At 41.1% G+C, this 24,913-nt stretch overlaps 1 protein-coding gene across 7 annotated transcripts in view; it reads right to left on the reverse strand.

Moving 5' to 3' along the window:
* Window positions 1–24,913, reverse strand: part of MPDZ (multiple PDZ domain crumbs cell polarity complex component) — a 250,904-nt gene that overhangs the window by 185,266 nt on the left and 40,725 nt on the right. For all 7 annotated transcript variants that reach the window (XM_073635501.1, XM_073635527.1, XM_073635485.1 and 4 more), the window contains exons 4-8: window positions 13,431–13,652; window positions 10,081–10,220; window positions 7,745–7,958; window positions 5,276–5,404; window positions 405–614 (exon numbers count right to left, since the gene is read on the reverse strand). In XM_073635501.1, coding sequence (XP_073491602.1) covers window positions 405–614; window positions 5,276–5,404; window positions 7,745–7,958; window positions 10,081–10,220; window positions 13,431–13,652 — 915 coding nt within the window. The remainder of the gene's footprint in view (window positions 1–404; window positions 615–5,275; window positions 5,405–7,744; window positions 7,959–10,080; window positions 10,221–13,430; window positions 13,653–24,913) is intronic.

The raw sequence follows: 24,913 nt of genomic DNA on the forward strand, positions 1-24,913 counted from the left end.
TGGCTTTTAATATTTTTTTTTTTCAGCGGACTTCCGCTTTAAATGCCCCATAATTCCACATTAAAAAAAAATACATTCACAGATCTAGATTTGATGTCAAAACAAATGTAATTTCAGGTGGAAATGGAAAGCGTTTTAAATAAAATTGCAAATATGTAAAAAATAAAGAAAAAAACACAGTGTGGGAACATACTGACCTGTGAGTCGGGTAATTTCAGGTGGAAATGGAAAGCGTTTTAAATAAATTGCAAATATGTAAAAAACAAATAAAGAAAAAACCCAGTGTGGGAACATACAAACCTGTGAGTCGGGTAATTTCAGGTGGAAATGGAAAGGGTTTTAAATAAATTGCAAATATGTAAAAAATAAATAAAGAAAAAAACCCAGTGTGGGAACATACTGACCTGTGAGTCGGCTACAGGTGGTACTGATGGAGGAGTCTGAACACTGGCAGTGACTGTTGTAGTAGAGTCTACAACTGGACCTCTGGCAATAACCAGCTTCACTCTGTTTCCACACTGCCGCAAAACCTGAGCAACCTGCTCACTGCTCATTCCAGCAAGGTCAGTTTCACCGATCTTTAATATGTGATCTCCACTATGGAGTCTACCATTCTAAATGAGATAAAAGGACATAACATTACTAAATAAAAACTGGACCATGCAAAAAAATTAGTTGTCAGCCTAATGAAAGCGCGTGTTGGAAAATATGTCACCAATTGTTCAGATCACCCCATAATATTAAATTTTACTGTGTGTGGGCCATAGTGCAATGTCATCCAGAAAGCAAAAACATATTTAGGGTACTTGCACACAATACTGACGTATGAACATCAGACATTCCTGGCACAAAAAACACGAGGATGTGCTGTATAAAACTTGCGTGTATTTATGCATACATGCGCATAAAAATTCTTCTAGCTTTATTTCAATTAACCACTTGACAACTGGGCACTTAAACCCCCTTCCTAACCAGACCAATTTTCAGCTTTTGGTGCTCTCACATTTTGAATGACAATTACTCAGTCATGCAACACTGTATCTATATGAAATTTTTGTCCTTTTTTTCACACAAATAGAGCTTTCTTTTGGTGGTATTTAATCACCGCTGGGTTCTTTATTTTTTGCGCCGTAAAAGAAAAAAGACTGAAAAATCTGTAAAAAAATACATTTTTCTTCAATTCTGTTATAATATTTTGCAAATTAGTAATTTTTCTTCATATATTTTGGCCAAAATTTATACCGCTACATATCTTTGGTAAAAATAACCCAAATCGGTGGATATTATTTGGTCTTTTTGAAAGTTATAGAGTCCAAAAGCTATGGTGCGAATATCTGAAAATTGATCACACCTGAAGTACTGACGGCCTATCTAATTTCTTGAGACCCTAACATGCCAGAAAAGTACAAATACCCCCCAAATGACCCCTTTTTGGAAAGAAGACATTCCAAGGTATTTAGAAAGATGCATGGTGAGTTTTTTGAAGTTGTCATTTTTTCCCACAATTCTTTGCAAAATCAAGGTTTTTTTTTCTACTTTTTTTTTTTCCACAAAATTGTCATATTAGCAGGGTATTTCTCACACACCGCATATGCATACCACAAATTACACCCCAAAACACATTCTGCTATTACTCCCGAGTATGGCGATACCACATTTGTGAGACTTTTACACAGCGTGGCCACATACAGAGGCCCAACATGCACGGAGCACCTTCAGGCGTTCTGGAGCACCCAGGCCAATTCTGACATTTCTCTCCTACATGTAAGAATTATCATTTATTAGCTAGAAAATTACTTAGAACCCCAAAACATTATATATGTTTTTTTAGCAAAGACCCTAGAGAATACAATGGCGGTCGTTGCAACTTTTTATCTTGCACGGTATTTGCGCAGCAATTTTTTTAACACGTTTTTTTTGGAAAAAAAACTGTTTTGTGCTTTACAAAAACCAAAATAGTAAAGTTAGCCCAATGTTTTTGCATAATGTGAAAGATGAAGTTACGCCGAGTAAATAGATACCCAACATGTCACCTTTCAAAATTGCACGCGCTTGTGGAATGGCGCCAAACTTTGCTACTCAAAAATCCCCAAAGGCGACGCTTTAAAATTTTTTACTGGTTACATGTTTTGAGTTACAGAGGAGGTCTAGGGCCAAAATTATTGCTCTCGCTCTACCGATCGCAGCGATACCTCACATGTGTGTTTTAAACACCGTTTTCATATGTGGGCGGGACTTACGTATGCGTTCGCTTCTGCATGCGAGCACACAGGGACAGGGGCGCTTTAAAATTTTTTTATTTTTTTTTTATTGTTCATTTTACTTTATTTATTTTAGTTTGATGCTTTTTTCCAAAAAAAAATTTTTTTGACCACTTTTGTTCCTATTACAAGGAATGTAAACATCCTTGTAATAGGAATATGGCATGACAGGTCCTCTTTATAGTGAGATATGGGGTCAATAAGACCCCACATCTCACCTCTAGGCTGGGAAGCCTGAAATTAAAAAAAAAAAAAAACGATCCTGGCTTCGATCGTAGCGGTGAGTCGGTAGAAGCACGGGAGGGGGGACATCCCCTCTCGCCTCCCGTAAGAACGATCAAGCAGTGGAACTGCTGCTATGATCGTTCTCATGGTGTAGGGAATCGCTGGCTGAAAAAGCTGATATCTGAATGACGCCTGTAGCTGCAGGCATCATTCAGATATCCCCGCACAAAGTCAAGGACGTTGTATGACGGCCGGCGGGCAGGAAGTGGTTTTTTTAACACAAAGTTGTCCATTTATACAATATTTCTAACACATAGCATGTACATATCAAATATGACACCCCGAAATAGATTCTCCTACTCCTCCTGAGTACGGCAATACCACATGTGTGAGACTTCCACAGCCTGGCCACATACAGAGGCCGAGTACAGCCGAGCATGGCTCAGCATGGCAGGGTATGGCTGGGTATGGCGGGGTATTGCGGAGTATTGCGGAGTATGGCGGGGTATTGCGGAGTATGGAGGGGTATGGCAGGACATTGCGGAGTATGGCGGGACATTGCGGAGTATGGCGGAGTATGGCGGGGTATGGCGGGGTATGGCGGGGTATGGCGGAGTATGGCGGAGTATGGCGGGGTATGGCGGGGCTTTGCAGAGTATTGTGAGGGTATTCCAGAGTAATGCGGGGTATTCCAGGGTAATGTGGGGCTTTTCAGAGTATTGTGAGGGTATTGCAGAGTAATGCGGGGTATTCCAGGGTAATGTGGGGCTTTGCAGAGTATTGCACAGCATTGCAGAGTAGTAGGGATGGCTGAGCATGGATGGATGGATGGATGGATGTCTCTGTGCAGCGCTGTGGGCACTACACATCCAGCCCACAGCGCTGCAGCCATCCATCCATCTCCCTCTCCGCTCACAGTGTACCGATCGGTACACAGGAGGGGAGGAGAGGAACCGGCGTCATCAGATGACGCTGGTCTGTTTACATGTGATCGCGCCGTCATTTGACGGCGCGATCACATGGTAAACGGCCGCGATCAGCGCGCGAGAGGGGAATTCCAGGAAGACGTCATATGATGTCCTCCCATGGTTAAGCAGCCGTCATTCGGCTATGGGCCGGTTGTTAAGTGGTTAAGGCAGTGTGGCGTACGCAGAGACTTGTGTGCGTAAAAATACTGACTAGCAACCAAAGTTTTCCATTTTTTTTAAACAGTCTGCATTTACATCAGTGAAAAAAAAAAAAAAAAACGTATGTCCAGAAACGCTGCATTTTTAGGCAGTAGTGTGCAAGAGGCCTTGGATATCTGCCAGAGTATGGGGACCCCAAGGCGCACAAAGCAGAACATTTATGCAGGCAATATGCAGGTACGTCTTCCTTCCATTAAAATAGAATCTCTTTTTGTTAATGTACCAAAAAATGATGACGAACAATAAAACGTGAAGTTGTATGTATGCTAACTTCTAATTGCATGTTTTTTTTCAAATCAAAATTGTAATCTTCATGCCTACCATTAAGCTACTGTAAAGAAAAACGACTGCTGATTCAGCTGGCTGCTATTTCTGATATATTTTATCTCATCCGGGTTTTCCAAGAACTACAATTTTTAGCATGATGGAAGATTTCTTAAAACGGATGCTAAAATAAACTTACTTGTAAAGTGTATCTAAATTCCAGTACAAAAAAGTAATACATTGCAGCTTTCTACACTTTAGACAGGGTGGCTGCATTCACTTTCTTTTTTCAGGCTTTCCATCCTTTATTTTCCTAATTTTCCTATTTTTTGTCCTAAGGTCACAACGCTTATTCAATGTCCTATATTTATGAAGGAGCAGAAATACAGAACACCTCCAGGCCCTGTCCTCTGCTCCACAACATAGTGGGAGGTGTTCTGTAGTCCACAGAGAGATCTGGAAACGGTGCTAACTGATAAGAGCACACCACAGACAGAAAGCATATAAGTCATTATCTCAGAAGATTTCGGACAGATTCACCATTTTGCACTCAAAGTGATTCTAAAAGATTGTAATTTCATTTTTTTTAGTTTAACTAACATAACATGTTATACTTACCTGCTTTGTGCAATGGTTTTGCACACAGCAGCCCGATCCTCTTCTTTTTTGATCCCCTGATGGTGGTCCTGGATCCTCCCCCTGCCAAGTGCCCCCATAGCAAGAGGCTTGCTATGGGGGCACTTGAACAGGCTCGTCCAGAGCCATGCTCTTCACACACAGAGTGCAGCTCAGCCCCTGCCCCCGCTCTCTCCTCATTGGCTCACTGGCTGTGATTGGCAGCAGCAGGAGCCAATGAGGAGAGAGACCCAGGAGAGCAGCTGCTCTCATGCACATTTCTGGATCGAGATGGAGCTCAAGTAAGTATAAGAGGGGGGGCGGCTGCATCCAAAAGGTTTTTTACCTTAATGCATAGAATGCATATATAAAAACCTCCTGCCTTTAGAACCACTTTAAGAAACAGATATATGGTTTACACACTCTTTATTGGGTTGCTACCAAAACTTGTAAATTACAGAAACTTAAATGAAATGTTATACAGATCCTAAAATCAGTTCATCCAGTTCATCCATGGCTAGCATAAAAGCAGAGGTTTTGTAAGTACTTGTACCCGGTAAAGCTGCTGACAACTAATGATTAAGAGACAAACTACTGTCTGATGACATATATCTATCAACAATAACATTCATCCAATATAGCTTTATATACTGTACGAGTGACTCTAAATACCACTCCCAAATCACAGTCCTATAAATGCATATAAGACAACCGTAAACCAACCTGATCTGCCACTCCTCCAGGAAGAATAGTTTTGACAATAACTCCAGTTGATTTACCGCCAACAATTCCAAAACCAAGACCAGAGCCATCATTAACCAGTTCAATGGTCTCCACATGCTGCCAGTGTATCTGATGAAACATAATTAAAAAATAGAATAAGTGTCCAAGAGTACAATGGTCACCAATTAAGTGTATGAAAATGCATTATTAAGAGAATCTGTCAGTTTGTCCCTTCCCAGTAGCTAAATGGAGCTATGTCATTTAAAAATTTAAAATTGTATTATAAACTGCTTTTAAGGCAGAATTTCACTTTTCATAATAGAAGCTTTTCTAATGTCTTTTCTGCCCTAGCTATCCCAACGAGCTTATCTCTCTATTACCTCATCCATGGCAGCTTTTAATCTTCACCTCTCAGCTCAAAATTAAAAAAAAAAAGAATGCATCCTGAGCTTATTAATTCCTGGGCATCAGGTGACCTTCCAGGAAACTTCATATCCTACCAAGCACTGCCTTACTGAATCACTGAATAGAATGTGAGTTACTTTTGCGCTATAAACAAAAAAAGACTGACAATTTTGAAAAAACTAAATTTTTTACTTTTTGCTATTATAAATATCCCCCAAAAAATGTAAAAAATTATTTTCTTCATCAGTTTAGGCCAATATGTATTCTACATATTTTTGGTAAAAGAACTCTGCAATAACCGTATACTGATTAGTTTGAGCAAAAGTTATAGCGTCTACAAAATAGGGGATAGATTTATGGCATTTTTATTATGATTTTTTTTTTTACTGGTAATGGCGGTGATCAGCGATTTTTAGTAGGACTTCAACATTGCAGCTGCCAGATCGGACACTTTTTTTGGGACCAGTGCTAAAAATGTTTCTGTATCAGTGCCACTGATTACTGTATAAATGTCACTGTCAGGAAAGGGGTTAACACTAGGGGGCGATCAAGGGATTAAGTGTTCCCTAGGGAGGTGTTTCCAACTGTGGGGGGAGTGTAGTGACTGGAAGAGGAGAGAGATTACTGTTCCTAATCACTAGGAACAGCAGATCTGTCTATCCTCCCCTGGCAGAACAGGGATCTGTCTGTTTACATTGACAGATCCCCGTTCTGCCTCTCTCAGGAGCGATCGCAGGTGGCTGGGAGACATCGCAGCCGCCTGCCACGCGCATTGGCTCCGGCCTCGTGGGCGTGCATGCCCCCTAGTGGTCTTAAAGCAGCCAACGTACAATGACGGCGATTCGCCCAGGAGAGCCAACCTGCAACTGCGGCGGCAACTGCGATGCATACTAGCACATTATTTAATTGCCTTGCAGGTTAAAAAAAAATAAAATAAATTGCCGGGGGGTTTACTACTGCTTTTAATGACAGCAGCTGTAGTTGTCCCTGCTGGGCAGATTGACCGTTTGTCTTAAAAAGCACAGTCACTGGAACAGAAAGCAATGGGAAAGTATGATTGTACACCTGTCTCCAGAATAGTGAGGAATCAGTAGGAGAGTTCCACTCACTCACGTTGTGTCTCTGGAACATGAAGTGAATGGAAACCTATCCAATAGGATCCAGCAAAAAACAAACAAAAAAATTCTAGTAGTAAAGGGAATTGTTAAAACCTAATCAAAAACAAAAGAAAAAAAAATATCCTTTCACTTAACATTTTCAGTCATTTTATGCATGAGACCCACATAATTGAAGCCATTTTCATTCTTCAGTCTCCTACAAAAATACAGTATTAATCGGCGTATAACACGCACTTTTTTCCCCTTAAAATCAGGGGGAAATCGTGGGTGCATGTTATATGCCGATTCCTGCTGTCTCTGAGGGAAGAGGAGCGAGCTCCGCTGAATTACATAGAGCCGCGATCTCCTGTGTACCCGGCGCACCCTGCTTAGTGCCCATCTGGCTGCAAATGGGCAGCTGAGCAGGGTGCATTGATGGGCAATTTAGAGGCTGCAGATGGGCACTGAGCAGGGTGCATTGTTGGGCAATTTAGAGGCTGCAGATGGGCACTGAGCAGGGTGCATTGATGAGCTGTGACCCTAATTTTGCTTCAAAAGTGCTTTATATAAAATGTAAGTTTTTTTCCTTAAACTTCCCTCCTAAAATTGGGGTGCGTGTTATATGCTGGTACTTATACTTTATTTATACATCTTTCCACTCCTAAGGGCCTATTCACACCCATGATCACATATTGTAGGGTGTGTGCTAATGCAAAGAAGTGAATGGGCCCATATAGCTTCCCTTTAAGAACACACTCTGCGGCACACAAAAGTGAACCAGCCGCATACAGTAGAAAAGAATGGAATTTTGTACTTAAAATGCATTTTCAGTAAAATTTATGTGCTTTGCTGCAGGAAAATTGACAAATGTGAATTGGCCCTTACTGACTGATCTTTATTTACATTTTGTTAACAATTTAACATAAGCTCCAATAATATCTGCATGATTCAGGAAGACAGAACTCACTGGACTAGAAAGTGCAGATACTGTGCTGGCATCGGACGCTGAGCGAGATACCATAGGGCTAATCAGCTGAGGCAATGGTCCTCTAGCAACTACAAGCTGCACACGTTCTTTGGCCCTCTGTAAGAGGCTGATGGCGTGGTGATGTGTAATTGTCTGATCAAGTGGTTGACCATTGATGGAAAGAATCTGATCCACTTCCTTCAGTCTTCCATCCCTATAAAATATAGTTATCACATGGATTCAACTTTAGTTATTTTGAGGTATAAGCATAATAAAATTACAGTACAAAAACAACTATAATCAAACATTTTAACTATATAGCCTGAATTATTAGCCTTGAGCATAGCCATAAGGTAACTGTCTTTCTTCCCACTTGCTATTCAGTATGCACCATATAAAATCTCTGTAGGCTGTACATTACATGACTGGATCTCCTCTGTACGGAATAATGCTAGGTGCCTGGTTGTCATGAAGATCCCCTAGCTTCAATATTTAAAGTGAGTGACCTGGAAGACCAATACAGATCATTTCCGACTTTTGTCTGACTTTCCAAATCTGCAAATTTATTCCAGGTAAGTTTTTGACTGATACTGAAGCCAACGGGTCATTATAAAAAGCAGGCATCAAGCTTTATCAGAAGATCAATAACAGCAGTCAACACATCTATTTAATGACAGGCTTCCTTTAGGATATTTTTAAATAGGTCTGTTCAATCTCTCATTAGCTAATTCTGTTGATTGCAGCTCTCTTAAAGGAAAAGTAATTGTCCTATGGATCACAGGGGTGCACTTAGTTCTGCACACCTATGACCCAGCTTCAGCCAACAGAGGCTAAAGTCCACTGTCAGCTGACGTCACAGAGATGGTCCAAGCTCTGCAGGAATCCAAACAAAAATGTCAGGATCTGCCCAGATGCCCGAATGGCAGCATCGCTGAGAGACTGAGCCAGCCACTCCTGCCCCCTCCACAGTCTGGTGCTCCAGTGAGCCCTGGAGGGGAGAGCACAGAGCCACTAAATGACAGTGGATCTGAAAACTTAGTTTTCAGCTGTGTTTGATCGCTCAGTTCTCAGTGTAGAATCAGCAGGGGAAAGATGCAGCATTAGATCCATGCTGCAGCCAGCTAGGGGAGTATGATTGTGTGTTTCTTTTCATTTCCTGCACTTCTCTCACATCATAAAAAAAAAAAAAGATCAATAAATGCTGTATTACATTACACGCTGTCCATACTCACTCAGTCACCATGAGATTCGTTTTCTGTATTCTACAAAGAACCTGGTTGATCCTGCTGTTCTCTATCTCCACCTTCTCTGTTCATGTCTCCAATTCAGCTAGGGATTTTGCGGCTGTGGTTGCAACTCTACACATGCTCAGTCTTCAGTGGAGTTTCTAGCTGAGCATTTCCTCCCTATCACATCTGAGCAGCCCATGTGACTATAGATTCCCACATGTGTACGTATACACAGTGGTAAATGACAGCCTACTCCCTCCCTCCTCCTTCATGCCCACTAACCAGCTAAATACAATGAGGGCGGGATATTACATGTAGATTGATGCAGGATTCACCTCCCTCTTATTGTAAGACACAGACTGGAGGGGAGTGACACAACCTGTGACTGGCAGAAATCCGCCCACACCATGTTATTTCCACAAAATAATAAAGATTTGATTTCAAATATATATTTTCATAACAATTGAAACCAGTTTATTGATATTCATTATTTATTTTTACTCTGTATCCCAAAGGCTGTTTTTTTTTTCTTGAACATGTGATCAGCAGCAGAGGACCAGAAGCTCCTCCTGCTTATGTTTCCCTGCAGGCAGGCTGGGAAAGATCTGGGTCATGTGACAGCTGTATATCGATTAGGAAAAAGGTACTTACATGTTTTTTTTTATTGAAATTACAGTACCATCATTCATATATAGAAATAGAAGGGACAATGTACAGTAAATTAAACAGTGTGTTTAGTATCAATTGAATGCCAAATATCACATTCTTGTATGGTAAAACAAAAAGACACAACATATAAAAGAATTAAAGTGAGTCATAAAGGTTTCCCAAATACACCTATGTAGTTTTTAATTCCCTTCAAAATCTTTTGCTGGATTTTATCCTATCAACCTTTCAACAGACCACCAAACTTAACTTATAGCATGTTGTGTACTTTAGCTGTGAGAAGGCTGTAAATCAGAATTTTGATAAAATAAAGCGGTTTTAATTTAAAGAGCAGTAGTGTAACTATGGCCAAGACTGTATTAGAACATTCCAACCACAGGACACATTTATTGATTAATGTTAAAATCTTAAAGCTTGCACTAAAATAAAAGTGATATTTACCTATGTGCGATGCTGCCCTCCTGTATTTCCTGAACAAATATTCCAAGTTCCCCTCGATTTTCACTTTTCAATCCCACAACACTAAAACCAAGACCACCGCTTGAAGGTTTTACCATGTCCAGAACTTCAATATGGCGACCCTGTAACAAAAATTCAAAAGCACATAACCTTAAACAAATTAAGTTGCCATTGTATTTAAAGTAGGCTAAAGTGTTTTATGTAAATATATACACAGTATCTCACAAAAGTGAGTATGCCCCTCACATTTTTGCAAATATTTTATTATATCTTTTCATGTGACAACACTTAAGAAATGACACTTTACCACAATGTAAAGTAGTGAGTGTACAGCTTGTATAACAGTGTAAATTTTCTGTCCCCCAAAAACAACTCAATACACAGCTATTAATGGCTAAACCGCTGGCAACAAAAGTGAGTACACCCCTAAGTGAAAATATCCATATTGAGCCCAATATTTTGTGTGGCCACCATTATTTTACAGCACTGCCTTAACCCTCTTGGGCATGGAGTTCACCAGAGCTTCACAGGTTGGCACTGGAGACCTCTTCCAGTCCTCCATGACGACATCACGGAGCTGGTGGATGTTAGAGACCTTGCGCTCCTCCACTTTCCATTTGAGGATGCCCCACAGATGGTCAATAGGGTTTAGGTATGGAGACATGCTTGGCCAGTTCATCACCTTTACCCTCAGCTTCTTTAGCAGGGCAGTGGTCGATTTGGAGGTGTGTTTGGGGTCCTTATGTCGGAATACTGCCCTGTGGCCCAGTCTCCGAAGGGAGGGGATCATGCTCTGCTTCAGTATGTCACAGTACATGTTGGCATTCATGGTTCCCTCAATGAACTGTAGCCTCCCAGTGCGGGCAGCACTCATGCAGCCCCAGACCACCACACGCCCACCACCATGCTTGACTGTAGGCAAGACACACTTGTCTTTGTACTCCTCACCTGGTTGCCGCCACACACACTTAACACCATCTGAACCAAATAAGATTATATTGGTCTCATCAGACCACAGGACATGGTTCCAGAAATCCATGTCCTTAGTCTGCTTGTCTTCTTCAAACTGTTTGCAGACTTTTTTTGTGCATCATCTTTAGAAGAGGCTTCCCTCTGGGTCGACAGCCATGCAGACCAATTTGATGCAGTGTGCGGCGTACGGTCTGAGCACTGACAGACTGACCTCCCACCCCTTCAACCTCTGCAGCAATGCTGGCAGCACTCATACGTCTATTTCTCAAAGACAACCTCTGGATATGATGCTGAGCACATGCCCTCAACTTCTTTCGTCGACCATGGTGAGGCCTGTTCTGAGTGGAACCTGTCCTGTTAAACCGCTATATGGTCTTGGCCACCGTGCTGCAGCTCAGTTTCAGGGCCTTGGTAATCTTCCTATAGCCTAGGCCATCTTTATGTAGAGCAACAATTCTTTTTTTCAGATCCTCAGAGAGTTCTTTGCCATGAGGTGCGATGTTGAACCTCCAGTGATCAGTATGAGAGAGTGAGAGCGATAACACCAAAATTTAGCACACCTACTCCCCATGCACACCTGAGACCTTGTAACACTCATGAGTCACATGATACTGGGAAGGGAAAATGGCTAATTGGGCCCAATTTGGACATTTTCACTTAGAAGTGGCTTTTGTTGCCAGGGATTTAGACACGAATGGCTGTGTGTTGAGTTATTTTGAGGGGATAGCAAATTTACACTGTTATAAAAGCTGTACACTCACTACTTTACATTGTAGCAAAGTGTCATTTCTTCAGTGTTATCACATGAAACGATATAATAAAATATTTACAAAAATGTGAGGGGTGTACTCACTTTTGTGAGATACTGTATAATATATATTATATATAAAATGGAACTTAAAATCATCTAAATAGACATTTGAAAGTCATCATTAAAAGTGAGCGGTACAACATGTAAAATATAAAAGTGTGGCTCCAAGTCCTGGAAAAATTAGAATTTCAAATCAGAAAGAATGCTGTCATTTTTATTTATTTTTTTTAAAACAAATCACCCTTTTTCAACAACAATCTGTAATGCAGTAACAAACCCCAAATAAAAATGTAATATATTGAAGCTTACCAATCTGGATTTGGTAGCAGCAGTGGAATTAAAAACTCCTCTACAGCCAAGAGAGCTGGCATCTTAGTCTAGGTTTGATCTGCATTTGCCATCGTGCTGCACATGTGATCAGCTGTGGTCCCAGCCATTTGATGGCTTAACAATTCAGTTGAGAGCACATGCAACTGTGACAGTTATCATTCATGGTAAGCCTTGTATGGAACTATTTTGGGGAACCCTTAAAGTGGAGGGCCACCCTGAAAAAAAAAAAAATCACCAAAAATACTAAAAAAAAAAAAAAAATTTGAAAAAAAAAATTTTTTTTAAACTTACCTGAACCCTTGTTGCTAGGCCGTCTTCCTATTCTGCCTGTTCCTATTCCGCGGCGTGTTCTGCTCCTAGCTGAGCAGCCCCGTTACCTTCTGGGAACTGTGTGTTCCCAGAAAACCATGGGGCCATTCACAGATCGCCGTGCCGCTCGCGCGTGCGCAGTAGGAAACTGGCAGTGAAGCCGCAAGGCTCCAATGCCTGTTTCCCTTACCTAGGATGGCGGTGCCGGGACCCGAGAGCCGAGGGAAGGGTCGGCCTCGGGCGGCCGACATCGCGGGCACCCAGGACAGGTAAGTCTACTTAGTGTGTTTGTAGCTGCTGACTTTAAAAAAAAATTTAGATGGCCGGAATCCCGCTTTAAATTACACTTGAAATGTAATGGCTGCATTTTCCTTTTGTAGGCTTTTTTCCCTTTATTTTTACCATGTGATCCTGTCAGTAACACACGTTCAGCCTTGGGATGGCTCAAATTCATCAGAGAAGCAATGGAGACACGCCAGGACAGCAGCATTGTCAATTTAGGAAGAGGATAGTGTTAGATGTTTAAGCAGATTTAAATGGACTTTGCTAACAAATTATAGCTGAACTAACACTTTTCCCACGGTTACAGCAACATTTTTTTATTACTTTTGTTATAAGAGGTTTATATAAAATGAATAAAAACTGGCCATTGTAAGCACCCCTGGTAAATGGTTTGTCTCAAACCTCTAACTTCCACTGGGCAGCTCGGTCTGTTAAAGGACATTGAAAATAGACGTATTGGCAGGATCATCAGGTGAAAATAAAGGGGAAAAGCCTGAAAAAGAAAACGAATGCATCCACCACATCGAAGGACTGGAAAGCTACTATATAATACATTTTTGTTTTCGAGTTTAAATCCGCTTCAATACATCTTAGTAAGAAAACAGACCGTATTCACAACAACACATACCTGTGCCATTTGCTTAATGATTTGATCAAAATCATCACTGCCAGCTTTTCCATTGATCTGTGGTGAAACGGAAGGTACAAAAGTTTCTTCAGAGCTAAACTGACTGCCATTCTGTTGGGCCAATGAGCAAGACTCATTCTGCACTGATGAAAGGGAACTTGATGCATACGAGGAAATCTGGGCAAACTCTGTTACTAATGACCCAGAAGGTATTACATTAGCCTGAAAAATAAATAAAATACATGAAATCCTAAATAATAGTTCAAACTTCTGTTCAATTAGAATGAAGGTAGAATTAAAGCTGCAAATACTCACCTGTGCGTCAATGATCATACAGTAACAAAGTCCCTTGCCTGCACTAGGATCTTTCTCCCTGGCTTCTTCTAGGTCCTGGGTTTTTGGCCATCTTGATGGGCCAGCATGGGATAATGTAGGTCCCATGCAAGTGAGATGGTACCCAAGCTGTGCATATGTAACTCAATAGGGTTGATTTACTAAAGGCAAATAGACTGTTCACTTTTGAAGTGTAGTTGCTTTATTTAGAGCCTAGTAAATGAGGTGAGGCTTCACTTTACAAAGAATACCCAATCACATGCAAGGAAAATAAAATAAAAAAAACTGCATTTTTGCTTGCACATGCTGAAAGTTAGACAAGGTTCACCACATTTACTAAGCTCTGGAACAACTGCACTTGCAAGGCAAACAGTCTATTTGTCAAAGGAAAAGATCCATGAAGCGGGCCCATGTGCATGGAGTGAGATGAATGGCAGCCTCAGCCCAGACTCCAGCCAGACCTTGCCCCCGACGTGTTTCGCTCTGCCCATTGGGGCTTAATCCCACGATTAAGCTCCAAGGGGCAGAGCAAAACGCGTTAGCGATGTAGCCTGGCTGGAGTCCGGGCTGAGGCTGCCATTCATCTTACTCCATGCATATGGGGATCTGCTGCATGATGTACGGCTTATGGATCTTTTCCTTTGACATTGCTGCAGCTTGGAACTAGGAGCTAGGACGAGCTCCCTGTCCGTGTCTGCACTCACAGCGGTCAAGTTGGACTTTACCTCTCTGCCTGAGCGGCACCTAAATTTTGTCTTTTTGGGAACAGTATTTGCCTTTAGTAAATCAACCCCAATGTGCATCGTAAAGAAGTTTGTGAACTGGCAGGTAAGTTTAGTTTATTGCAGAAAAGACACAGATGTTCTCTTCTGTGATAAATAGCCTGCCTGTTCACATATTTCCATTTTAAACATATGTTTAAAGGCCCTTGAGTCATCCAAACAACTGAACAGTACAATGGAAACTTTGGTAAGGGAGATAAATGAACCCGAAAGGAAGGTATGCCAACTATAATTATAGTATATCAATACCATCATTACAACAGGTCTACAGACTTGACAGTGTTCTGTCCTTTTCACTTTTTTTCTGTAAACGCATAAATGAAGAATATACAGCTGTGCTCATAAGTTTACATACCCTGGCAGAATTTATGATTTCTTGGCCATTTTTCAGAGAATATGAATGATAACACAAAAACATTTCTTTCACTCATGTTTAGTGTTTGGCTGAAGCCATGTATTATCAATCAACTGTTTTTAAATCATAATGGCAACAGAAACTACCCAAATGACCATGATCAAAAGTTTACACACCCTGGTTATTTTGGCCTGCTAACATGCACACAAGTTGACACAAAGGGGTTTGAATGGCTATTAAAAAGGTAACCATCCTCACCTGTGATCTGTTTGCTTGTAATTAGTGTCTGTGTATAAAAGGTCAATGAGTTTCTGGACTTCTGACAGACCCTTGCATCATCATCCAGTACTGCATTGACGTTTCTGGATTCTGAGTCATGGGGAAAGCAAAAGAATTGTCAAAGGATCTGCGGGAAAAGGTAGTTAAACTGTATAAAACAGGAAAGGGATATAAAAAGATATCCAAGGAATGAATTGAGAATGCCAATCAGCAGTGTTCAAACTCTAATCAAGAAGTGGAAAATGAGGGGTTCTGTTGAAACCAAACCACGGTCAGGTAGACCAACTAAAATTTCAGCCACAACTGCCAGGAAAATTGTTCGGGATGTAAAGAAAAACCCACAAATAACTTCAGCTGAAATACAGGACTCTCTGAAAACATGTGGTGTGGCTAAACAAAGAAAAAGGAATTGGGGCAAAATTACCCCAGGGACTTTCAAGGTGCTTGACATTAGAGGGTTTGTAAAGATAAGAAAAAATGTATGCAACATCTAACTACATAAAACAATCTTTTATTAATTCAATTTTAATACATAATATCAAAAAAGTTAAAAAAAACAATCTCTCGATCTAAAACATCCAATTTTGACAGAGGCAATGGAAAAAACCATTTAGTAAATACCACTCGACATGTTTCGCTCATTCGTGAGCTTCATCAGGAGTTTTGGTACATATGTGGTGTACTAGAGATGAGAAAGACAAAGTACAAATCAGATAGTGAAGAAATAGATACAATAATATACTTCTAAAATTAAAAAACACGCAGATTGGAAACAATTGTTGCATACATGAATGAAAAATTCAATCACTAAATTTTAACAGATATTTATAGTGTAATTTGATGAAACAATAGGAAAAGATAAATTACAATAACCATATGTAGAAGCCCACACAGTAACAAACACCACTGCTGGGCCAATTGAATAATAAATTAGATAATCATGAGTAGGACTAGCTTACCAAGCCAATTTAGAAAAATGAAGATAGACAACGTATTGGTTGTTAAATCGCATTCACAAAGCTGGATAGGTCTCCCCTTTCTGGATTTCCCAGGCGGTCACAGAGGGACTACGTGTAAAGTATATAGCCAAAGGCTAGGAATTAAATGGAAAAAGTTTTTATGTGATAAGTAAGTGAGGTATAAACACTTAGGATACCTAAAGAAATCCAAAAGTCATACTGTAATTACCTTGTGTTGAATCAAGAGTACATTGTTGGGGGCTAATAAAGCCTTGTAACAAAAATCAAATGAAGCAACTGCTTTAGGGTCTCCAAACGGTGACACTCAGCATTGGTCCATGAATTAAAAAGCAAAAGAGTGCAACAAGAGTATGCTGCAAAGGAAATGAAAAAAATACATTACAGTACCAGTAACAAAATATTTCTCCACAAATAGCGAGTGGCTATAATGATAGGCAGATTAGTGCACAAAGTCAATTACCTGGCTTGGTGAATGGACGGGCATACAGGGAAGGGGAGAGAGACAAAGAGCCTCACCTTTGCACCAAGAAGCCACTGACAGATGGTAGCAGCTAAAGGGCCGCACTAAATAGTCCCATCCATCCCGGCGGCGTCTGACGTCACCGCCGGGATGCGGATGTGCAGTGAGGCATCCCCCCAAAGACATGTAAACCACGGAGGACAGTGATGTGACGTAGAGTACGTCCTACACTCTGATATTGCGCAGGCACCCGAGATCCAAGCGCCGCCCGTGTGAGCGGATCCACTGCGCATGCGTTAACAGTCGGGAATAGGCACGTATAGGTGTCACTCTAGCTGTGAAGCTATTGACGCCATCTTGATAGAGGGAAAAACCTCTAGTATACCCTTTACTAATCTTTGGAAGAACAACAAACTTAGAAATAGAATGATCTTATTGAAACAACTATATTGTTAATTATCTCTAGTGGACAGGAATCTAGAGGGAGGTGGAATAAGTTTGTTTATCTTGTGGCAGAAAGGGAGCCTGATGGTATTGAAATCAATAACAGTGCATTTGATGTTGTGTTATACATGTTGTAAAGACATGGATGGGGGTATAGTTTGGGTATAGATAGAGCCCCCCAGATGAAGAAAGAGGTAAATAAAATAATATATACCACTTCGCCGGTAAGTAACATGCACCAGGTGGAAATAATAACCTCTGGGGCCCCCATGGGTGAGTGATTGATTACTCACAGCTTACCCATAAGTGCCCCTGGCGTCCGTGTGAACCAGAAAAAAGGAAAACCCAGCAGGGGAGACACCTAACCAGCCAATTATCAAATAAACAAATTAAATAATGGGTAAATAATAAATACATAGGCTTGGGAAGAGAGTCTGTTGCATAATTGGGGAAAACAAAAAACATACAAATAATCATGTTTCGTACTAAAAGAGAATGAAAAAAGGAATAAAAAAAAGGAGAGAGAGGAAAGAAAATGAAAAATAATAATAAAGGTCTCATCCCCAATGTTACTATCTAACATGAACTTACAGAAATGATTTAAAGCTAAAAGCGTCATTGAGGCCTGGATGCTTCAAGGCCGATAGATCGTGTATCCAGCGAGCCTCCCGCTGAAGGAGTAGCTTGTCATAATTACCCCCTCTGTCTCCAGGGGGGATATGCTCGAGGGCATAAAAGTGCATTTTACTGCTATCAAAATTATGATACAAGCCAATATGCCGGCTGATTGGGGTTTCCATTCTCTTCTTCTGGATCAGGGACACATGGTCTCTGATTCTACAGAAGAAGGGACATTTGGTTTTGCCAACATAAAACATCTGGCATTCACATATCATGATATAGACTAGAGTTGTCCCGATACCACTTTTTTAGGACAGAGTACAAGTACCGATTGGGGTTTCCATTCTCTTCTTCTGGCTCAGGGACACATGGTCCCTGATTCTACAGAAGAAGGGACGTTTGGTTTTGCCAACATAAAACATCTGGCATTCACATATCATGATATAAACTAGGGTTGTCCCGATACCACTTTTTTAGGACCGAGTACAAGTACCGATACTTTTTTTCAAGTACTCGCCGATACCGAAACTTTTTTTTTTTATGTCACGTGACGGTGGGTTTTTTTTTTTTTTTTTTTAACAGTGCTTTTTTTTGGGGGGGGGGGGGGGGGGGAGGGGGTGAACGGTGTATGTGTGTGTTTTTTTTTTTTCTAATTTACAATTTTTATTATTTACAATAATTTTTTTTTATTCTTTATTGCAATATGTGTTTTGTTTTTTTTTTTTTTTAATCAGCCCTGTTGGTGGCTTTGGTGAGATATCAGGGGTCTTAACAGACCTCCGATATCTCCCCCTTGAGACAGAGAAAGAGACAGAGGATAGAGATTCCCCAGTCACTTTCTCTGCAGCCTCAGCTGCACTGAAAATGAATGGAGAGAAGACAGCGGCTCCTCTCCATTCATAAACTGACACATCGTAATCACAGGAGATTACAATGTTTCAGTTATGTGAATAGACAGAGTCAGCTGACTCTGTCCATTCACAAAGGAAGGAGGAGGAGGACGGCGGAACGGAGGGGGAGAATGGAGGGGGACAGAGAAGGAGAGGGGAACGGAGGGGACAGCGGAGGGGGACATAAAAGGAGAGAGGAACAGAGGGGACAGCAGAGAGGCACAGAGAAGGAGAGAGGAACGGAGGGGGCATGGAGGAGGATGCAGTGACAGTCAGCGGTGACCGATCACCGCTGTATGTCACTAAAGCAGCTGAAAGCTGAATCTTGAAACTCCCCCACGCGCCGATCACAGCTGACTTCCAGGTATCGGGGGAAGCATCGGGAGCATTTGCCCGAGTACAAGTACTTGGGGAAATGCTCGGTATCGGTGCCGATACCGATACTAGTATCGGTATCGGGACAACCCTAATATAAACAATGCCGATGGACTGGCGTGTGACAGAAAAATTTGGTTTGAAGAAGCGGCCATTGGGAAGCATAATGCCTCTTGCAGCATATATGAATCTACAGAACTGGCACTTATGACAAGGCCTACTACCCTTTTTGGATTCTGTAGATGGTTCAATGCGAGTGCCATGGTGACTATGCACCAAGGTATCTCGAAGAGATCGGGAGCGCCTAAATGTGATTTCTGGGTAAGTTTTAAGATGTTTGGAGACTTTTTCATCACCCATTAGAAGGTGATGAAGGTGATTAAGCCCTCCGACAAGAGGGGAAATTTGGTCATCATGGATAAAAGCCAATATGAAACCATGGTTTAGACTATAGTCCAAAATCACCAATGGTACCGTAAAGTTTCTTCTAGTCATCTCAACCTAACGGTTACCAGATACAAACATCTCATAGGCACAGCATACCACAAAGGCCTTATAAACAAAAACACCTGGGAATTCCTTAATGTTGCTTCACCCCGAACCCCTACCCTATACGCACTTCCTAAGATACACAAAGACACAAGGAGGCCCCCGGGTAGACCCATGGTATTCGGGAATGGATCCCTTACAGAAATGGCCAGCCAACTGGTGGACGACTTTTTGAGACCCCATGTGGAGGGTCTCACATCCTACCTTCAAGATACCGGGGATCTCCTCCGTATTCTAGATGGTATTTCTATACCCACCGATTCATGGCTGATAGCTCTGGATGTGGAGGCCCTCTACAACTCCATCCCTCACTGCCTAGGGGTAGAAGTTGTGGAGGGCTTCATCTCCGAGAATCCAGAGATTTCAGTTGAGTACAACAAATTCATTCTAGATCTGCTTCTCTTCATTCTGTCCAACAATATTTTCCTTTTTGGGGGCTCCCACTACCTCCAGATACAGGGAGTGGCTATGGGGACCAAGTGTGCCCCATCATATGCCAACCTGTATCTGGGGGGGTGGGAGCGTGAACTTTTCTACAGGGACGATATGCAGATGTATTTCAAGCATATCCCGGTGTGGAGACGTTTTATCGACGATATCTTTTTTATTTGGCATGGTAGCAAAAACACCCTCCTCTCCTTTCTGGACAGCCTCAAGATCAATAAATACAATTTGAACTTTACTTTCGAGTGGAGTCAACATCATTTAACTTTTCTAGATGTCCAAATCATAGTAAATGAGGATGGAAGTATTGGGACCACTTTATATCGTAAACCATCTGCTGGCAACTCATTACTCCACGCCACCAGCTCTCATCCTGTCCCTTTCATCAATAATGTACCATATGGACAATACCTAAGAATTAAACGGAACTGTAGTGCAGATTCAGATTTTGAAAAAGCAGCAAAATTGCTTCAGTCTCGACTATGAGATTCTCTGGTCAACAGAAACAGATACGAGATATAATTCAAAAGTATTGGTACCTTCTAATGGGTGATGAAAAAGTCTCCAAACATCTTAAAACTTACCCAGAAATCACATTTAGGCGCTCCCGATCTCTTCGAGATACCTTGGTGCATAGTCACCATGGCACTCGCATTGAACCATCTACAGAATCCAAAAAGGGTAGTAGGCCTTGTCATAAGTGCCAGTTCTGTACATTCATATATGCTGCAAGAGGCATTATGCTTCCCAATGGCCGCTTCTTCAAACCAAATTTTTCTGTCACATGCCAGTCCATCGGATTGTTTATATCATGATATGTGAATGCCAGATGTTTTATGTTGGCAAAACAAAACGTCCCTTCTTCTGTAGAATCAGGGACCATGTGTCCCTGATCAAGAAGAAGAGAATGGAAACCCCAATCAGCAAGCATATTGGCTTGTATCATAATTTTGATAGCAGTAAAATGCACTTTTATGCCCTCGAGCATATCCCCCTGGAGACAGAGGGGGTAATTATGACAAGCTAATCCTGCAGCAGAAGGCTCGCTGGACACACGATCTATCGGCCTTGAAGCATCCAGGCCTCAATGACGCTTTTAGCTTTAAATCATTTCTGTAAGTTCATGTTAGATAGTAACATTGGGGATGAGACCTTTATTATTATTTTTCATTTTCTTTCCTCTCCTTTTTTTATTCCTTTTTTCATTCTTGTTTTTATTATTTTTCTTTTTCACATTTATATATGTACGTAAATAATGTGTAACCGATTTTTGTCAATGTACGAAACATGATTATTTGTATGTTTTTTGTTTTCCCCAATTATGCAACAGACTCTCTTCCCAAGCCTATGTATTTATTATTTACCCATTATTTAATTTGTTTATTTGATAATTGGCTGATTAGGCGTCTCCCCTGCTGGGTTTTCCTTTTTTTTTGGTTCACAAGGACGCCAGGGGCACTTATGGGTAAGCTGTGAGTAATCAATCACTCACCCATGGGGGCCCTAGAGGTTGTTATTTCCACCTGGTGCATGTTACTTACCGGCGAAGTGGTATATATTATTTTATTTACCTCTTTCTTCATCTGGGGGGCTCTATCTATACCAAAACTATACCCCCATCCATGTCTTTACAACATGTATAACACAACATCAAATGCACTGTTATTGATTTCAATACCATCAGGCTCCCTTTCTGCCACAAGATAAACGAACTTATTCCACCTCCCTCTAGATTCCTGTCCACTAGAGATAATTAACAATATAGTTGTTTCAATAAGATCATTCTATTTCTACTAAGTTTGTTGTTCTTCCAAAGATTAGTAAAGGGTATACTAGAGGTTTTTACCTCTATCAAGATGGTGTCAATAGCTTCACAGCTAGAGTGACACCTATACGTGCCTATTCCCGACTGTTAACGCATGCGCAGTGGATCCGCTCACGGGAGCGGTGCTTGGATCTCGTTCGCCTGCGCAATACCAGAGTGTAGGACGTACTCTACGTCACATCACTGTCCGCCGTGGTTTACATGCCTTTGGGAGAATGACTCACTGCACGTCCGCTTCCCAGCGGTGAAGTCAGACGCCGCCGGGATGGATGGGACTATTTAGTGCGGCCCTTTAGCCGCTACCATCTGTCAGTGGCTTCTTGGTGCAAAGGGGAGGCTCTTTGTCTCTCTCCCCTTCCCTGTATGCCCGTCCATTCACCAAGCCAGGTAACTGACTTTGTGCACTAATCTACCTATCATTATAGCCACTCGCTATTTGTGGCGAAATATTTTGTTACTGCTACTGTTATGTATTTTTTTCATTTCCTTTGCAGCATACTCTTGTTGCACTCTTTCGCTTTTTAATTCATGGACCAATGCTGAGTGTCACCGTTTGGAGACCCTAAAGCAGTTGCTTCATTTGATTTTTGTTACAAGGCTTTATTAGCCCCCAACAATGTACTCTTGATTCAACACAAGGTGTTTACAGTTTGACTTTTGGATTTCTTTAGGTATCCTAAGTGTTTATACCTCACTTACTTATCACATAAAAACTTTTTCCATTTAATTCCTAGCCTTTGGCTATATACTTTACACGTAGCCCCCCTGTGACAGCCTGGGAAATCCAGAAAGGGGAGACCTATCCAGCTTTGTGAATGCGATTTAACAACCAATACGTTGTCTATCTTCATTTTTCTAAATAGGCTTGGTAAGCTAGTCCTACTCATGATTATCTAATTTATTATTCAATTGGCCCAGCAGTGGTGTTTGTTACTGTGTGGGCTTCTACATATGGTTATTGTAATTTATCTTTACCTATTGTTTCATCGAATTACACTATAAATATCTGTTAAAATTTAGTGATTGAATTTTTCACTCATGTATGCAACAATTGTTTCCAATCTGCGTGTTTTTTTTATTTTAGAAGTATATTATTGTATCTATTTCTTCACTATCTGATTTGTACTTTGTCTCTCTCATCTCTATTATATCACATATGTACCAAAACTCCTGATGAAGCTCACGAATGAGCGAAACATGTCGAGTGGTATTTACCAAGTGGTTTTTTCCATTGCCTCTGTCAAAATTGGATGTTTTAGAACGAGAGAATGTTTTTTTTAACCTTTTGATATTATGTATTAAAATTGAATTAATAAAAGATTGTTTTATGTAGTTAGACGTTGCATACATTTTTTCTTATCTTTACAAAACCTCTAATGTCAAGCACCTTGAAAGTCCCTGGGGTAATTTTGCCCCAATTCCTTTTTCTTTGTTTATTCTATATATGGGGTGCGGTGCGAAGGTTTAACTGTCCCTGCCCTCTTCATATAAAGATGTGGTGTGGCTGTTTCAAGATGCACAATAAGGAGGCATTTGAAGAAAGATGGGCTGCATGGTCGAGTCGCCAGAAGAAAGACATTACTACGCAAATGCCACAAAGTATCCCATTATAATACGGCAAACAGCATAGAGACAAGCCTCAAACCTTCTGGCACAAAGTCATTTGGAGTGATGAGACCAAAATTTAGCTTTTTGGCCACAACCATAAACGCTACATTTGGAGAGGAGTCAAGAAGACCTATGATGAAAGGTAACGGAGGTGGATAGCTGATGTTTTGGGGATGTGTGAGCTACAAAGGCACAGGAAATTTGGTCAAAATTGTTGGCAAGATGAATGCAGTATGTTATCAAAATATACTGGAGGAACATTTGCATTTATCAGCCAGGAAGCTGCACGTGGGACGTACTTGGACATTCCAACATGACAATGATCCAAAACACAAGGCCTAGTCGACCTGTCATTAGCTACAGCAGAATAAAGTGAAAGTTCTGGAGTGGCCATCTCAGTCTCCTGACCTCAATATCATTGAGCCATACATGGTATTAAGAACCGGGGTATGTAAACTTTTGATCAGGGTCATTTGGGTAGTTTCTGTTGCCATTATGATTTAAAAAGAGTAAAACGCAGTTGATTGAGAATAAATGGCATCAGCCAAACACTAACCACGAGTGAAAAAAGTTTTTGTTATTCATATTCTCTGAAAAATGGCCAAGAAATCATAAATTCTGCCAGGGTATGTAAGCTTATGAGCACAACTATATAAAAAACTTTAACTGTCATAAATCAGCCACTCTCAACTAGGGTTCCATGGAACCCTAAGGTTCATCCAGATGTTACACAGAGTTCCTTGAGCTGTGGCTTATTGACCTCCCATTTAATGTTGTCTGCTTAGTTTTGCGGCAAACATCATTTGGCAAAGCCAGTTACATTACACCAGTTATCTTTTTAATTGTCTGTAAATTGGACATTTGGACCTCCACTGTAATGTGGGGACATTCTTTCCACTCATCACTACTGTGAGGGGTGTTTCTCAAACTGGCCCCCAATGAGATTTAGCAGGGGTTTCCCAAAAAATGAAACGTTATTGCAATGGTTCCTCCAGAGTAAAATGGTTGAGAAAAGTCCTAGAAATTAGCAGTAGAAATATTTTTTTATTTACGCTTATTGACGCATGCACCTGTTACAGACCATTTCTAAAGATCATAATATTTATGTGCGGCAGCGCACTGGCTAAGTGATTAGCACTTCCGTCTAGCAGCACTAGAGTCGTCGGTTCGAATCCCAACTACGACACTACCTGCCTGGATGTTCTCCCTGTGTCTGCGTGGGTTTCCTCTGGGTACTCTTGTTTCCTTCAACACTCCAAAGACATGCTGGTAGGTTGAATGGCTCCGGTCTAAATTGGCCTTATGCCACGTACACACAAGCGGATTTTCTGTCGGAAAAAACTTGGTTGGATGGTTTTTCCGACGGAATTCCACTCAAGCTTACCTTGCATACACACAGTCACACAAAAGTTCTCTGAACTTTCGACTGTCAAGAACGCGGTGATCTACAACACTACGACGAGCCGAGAAAATGAAATTCAATGCTTCCGAGCATACGTCAAATTGTTTCCGAGCATGAATAGGAATTTTACTCGTCA

The sequence above is a fragment of the Aquarana catesbeiana genome, linkage group LG01 (assembly GCF_042186555.1).
Source record: "Aquarana catesbeiana isolate 2022-GZ linkage group LG01, ASM4218655v1, whole genome shotgun sequence".
Lineage (NCBI taxonomy): Eukaryota > Metazoa > Chordata > Amphibia > Anura > Ranidae > Aquarana > Aquarana catesbeiana.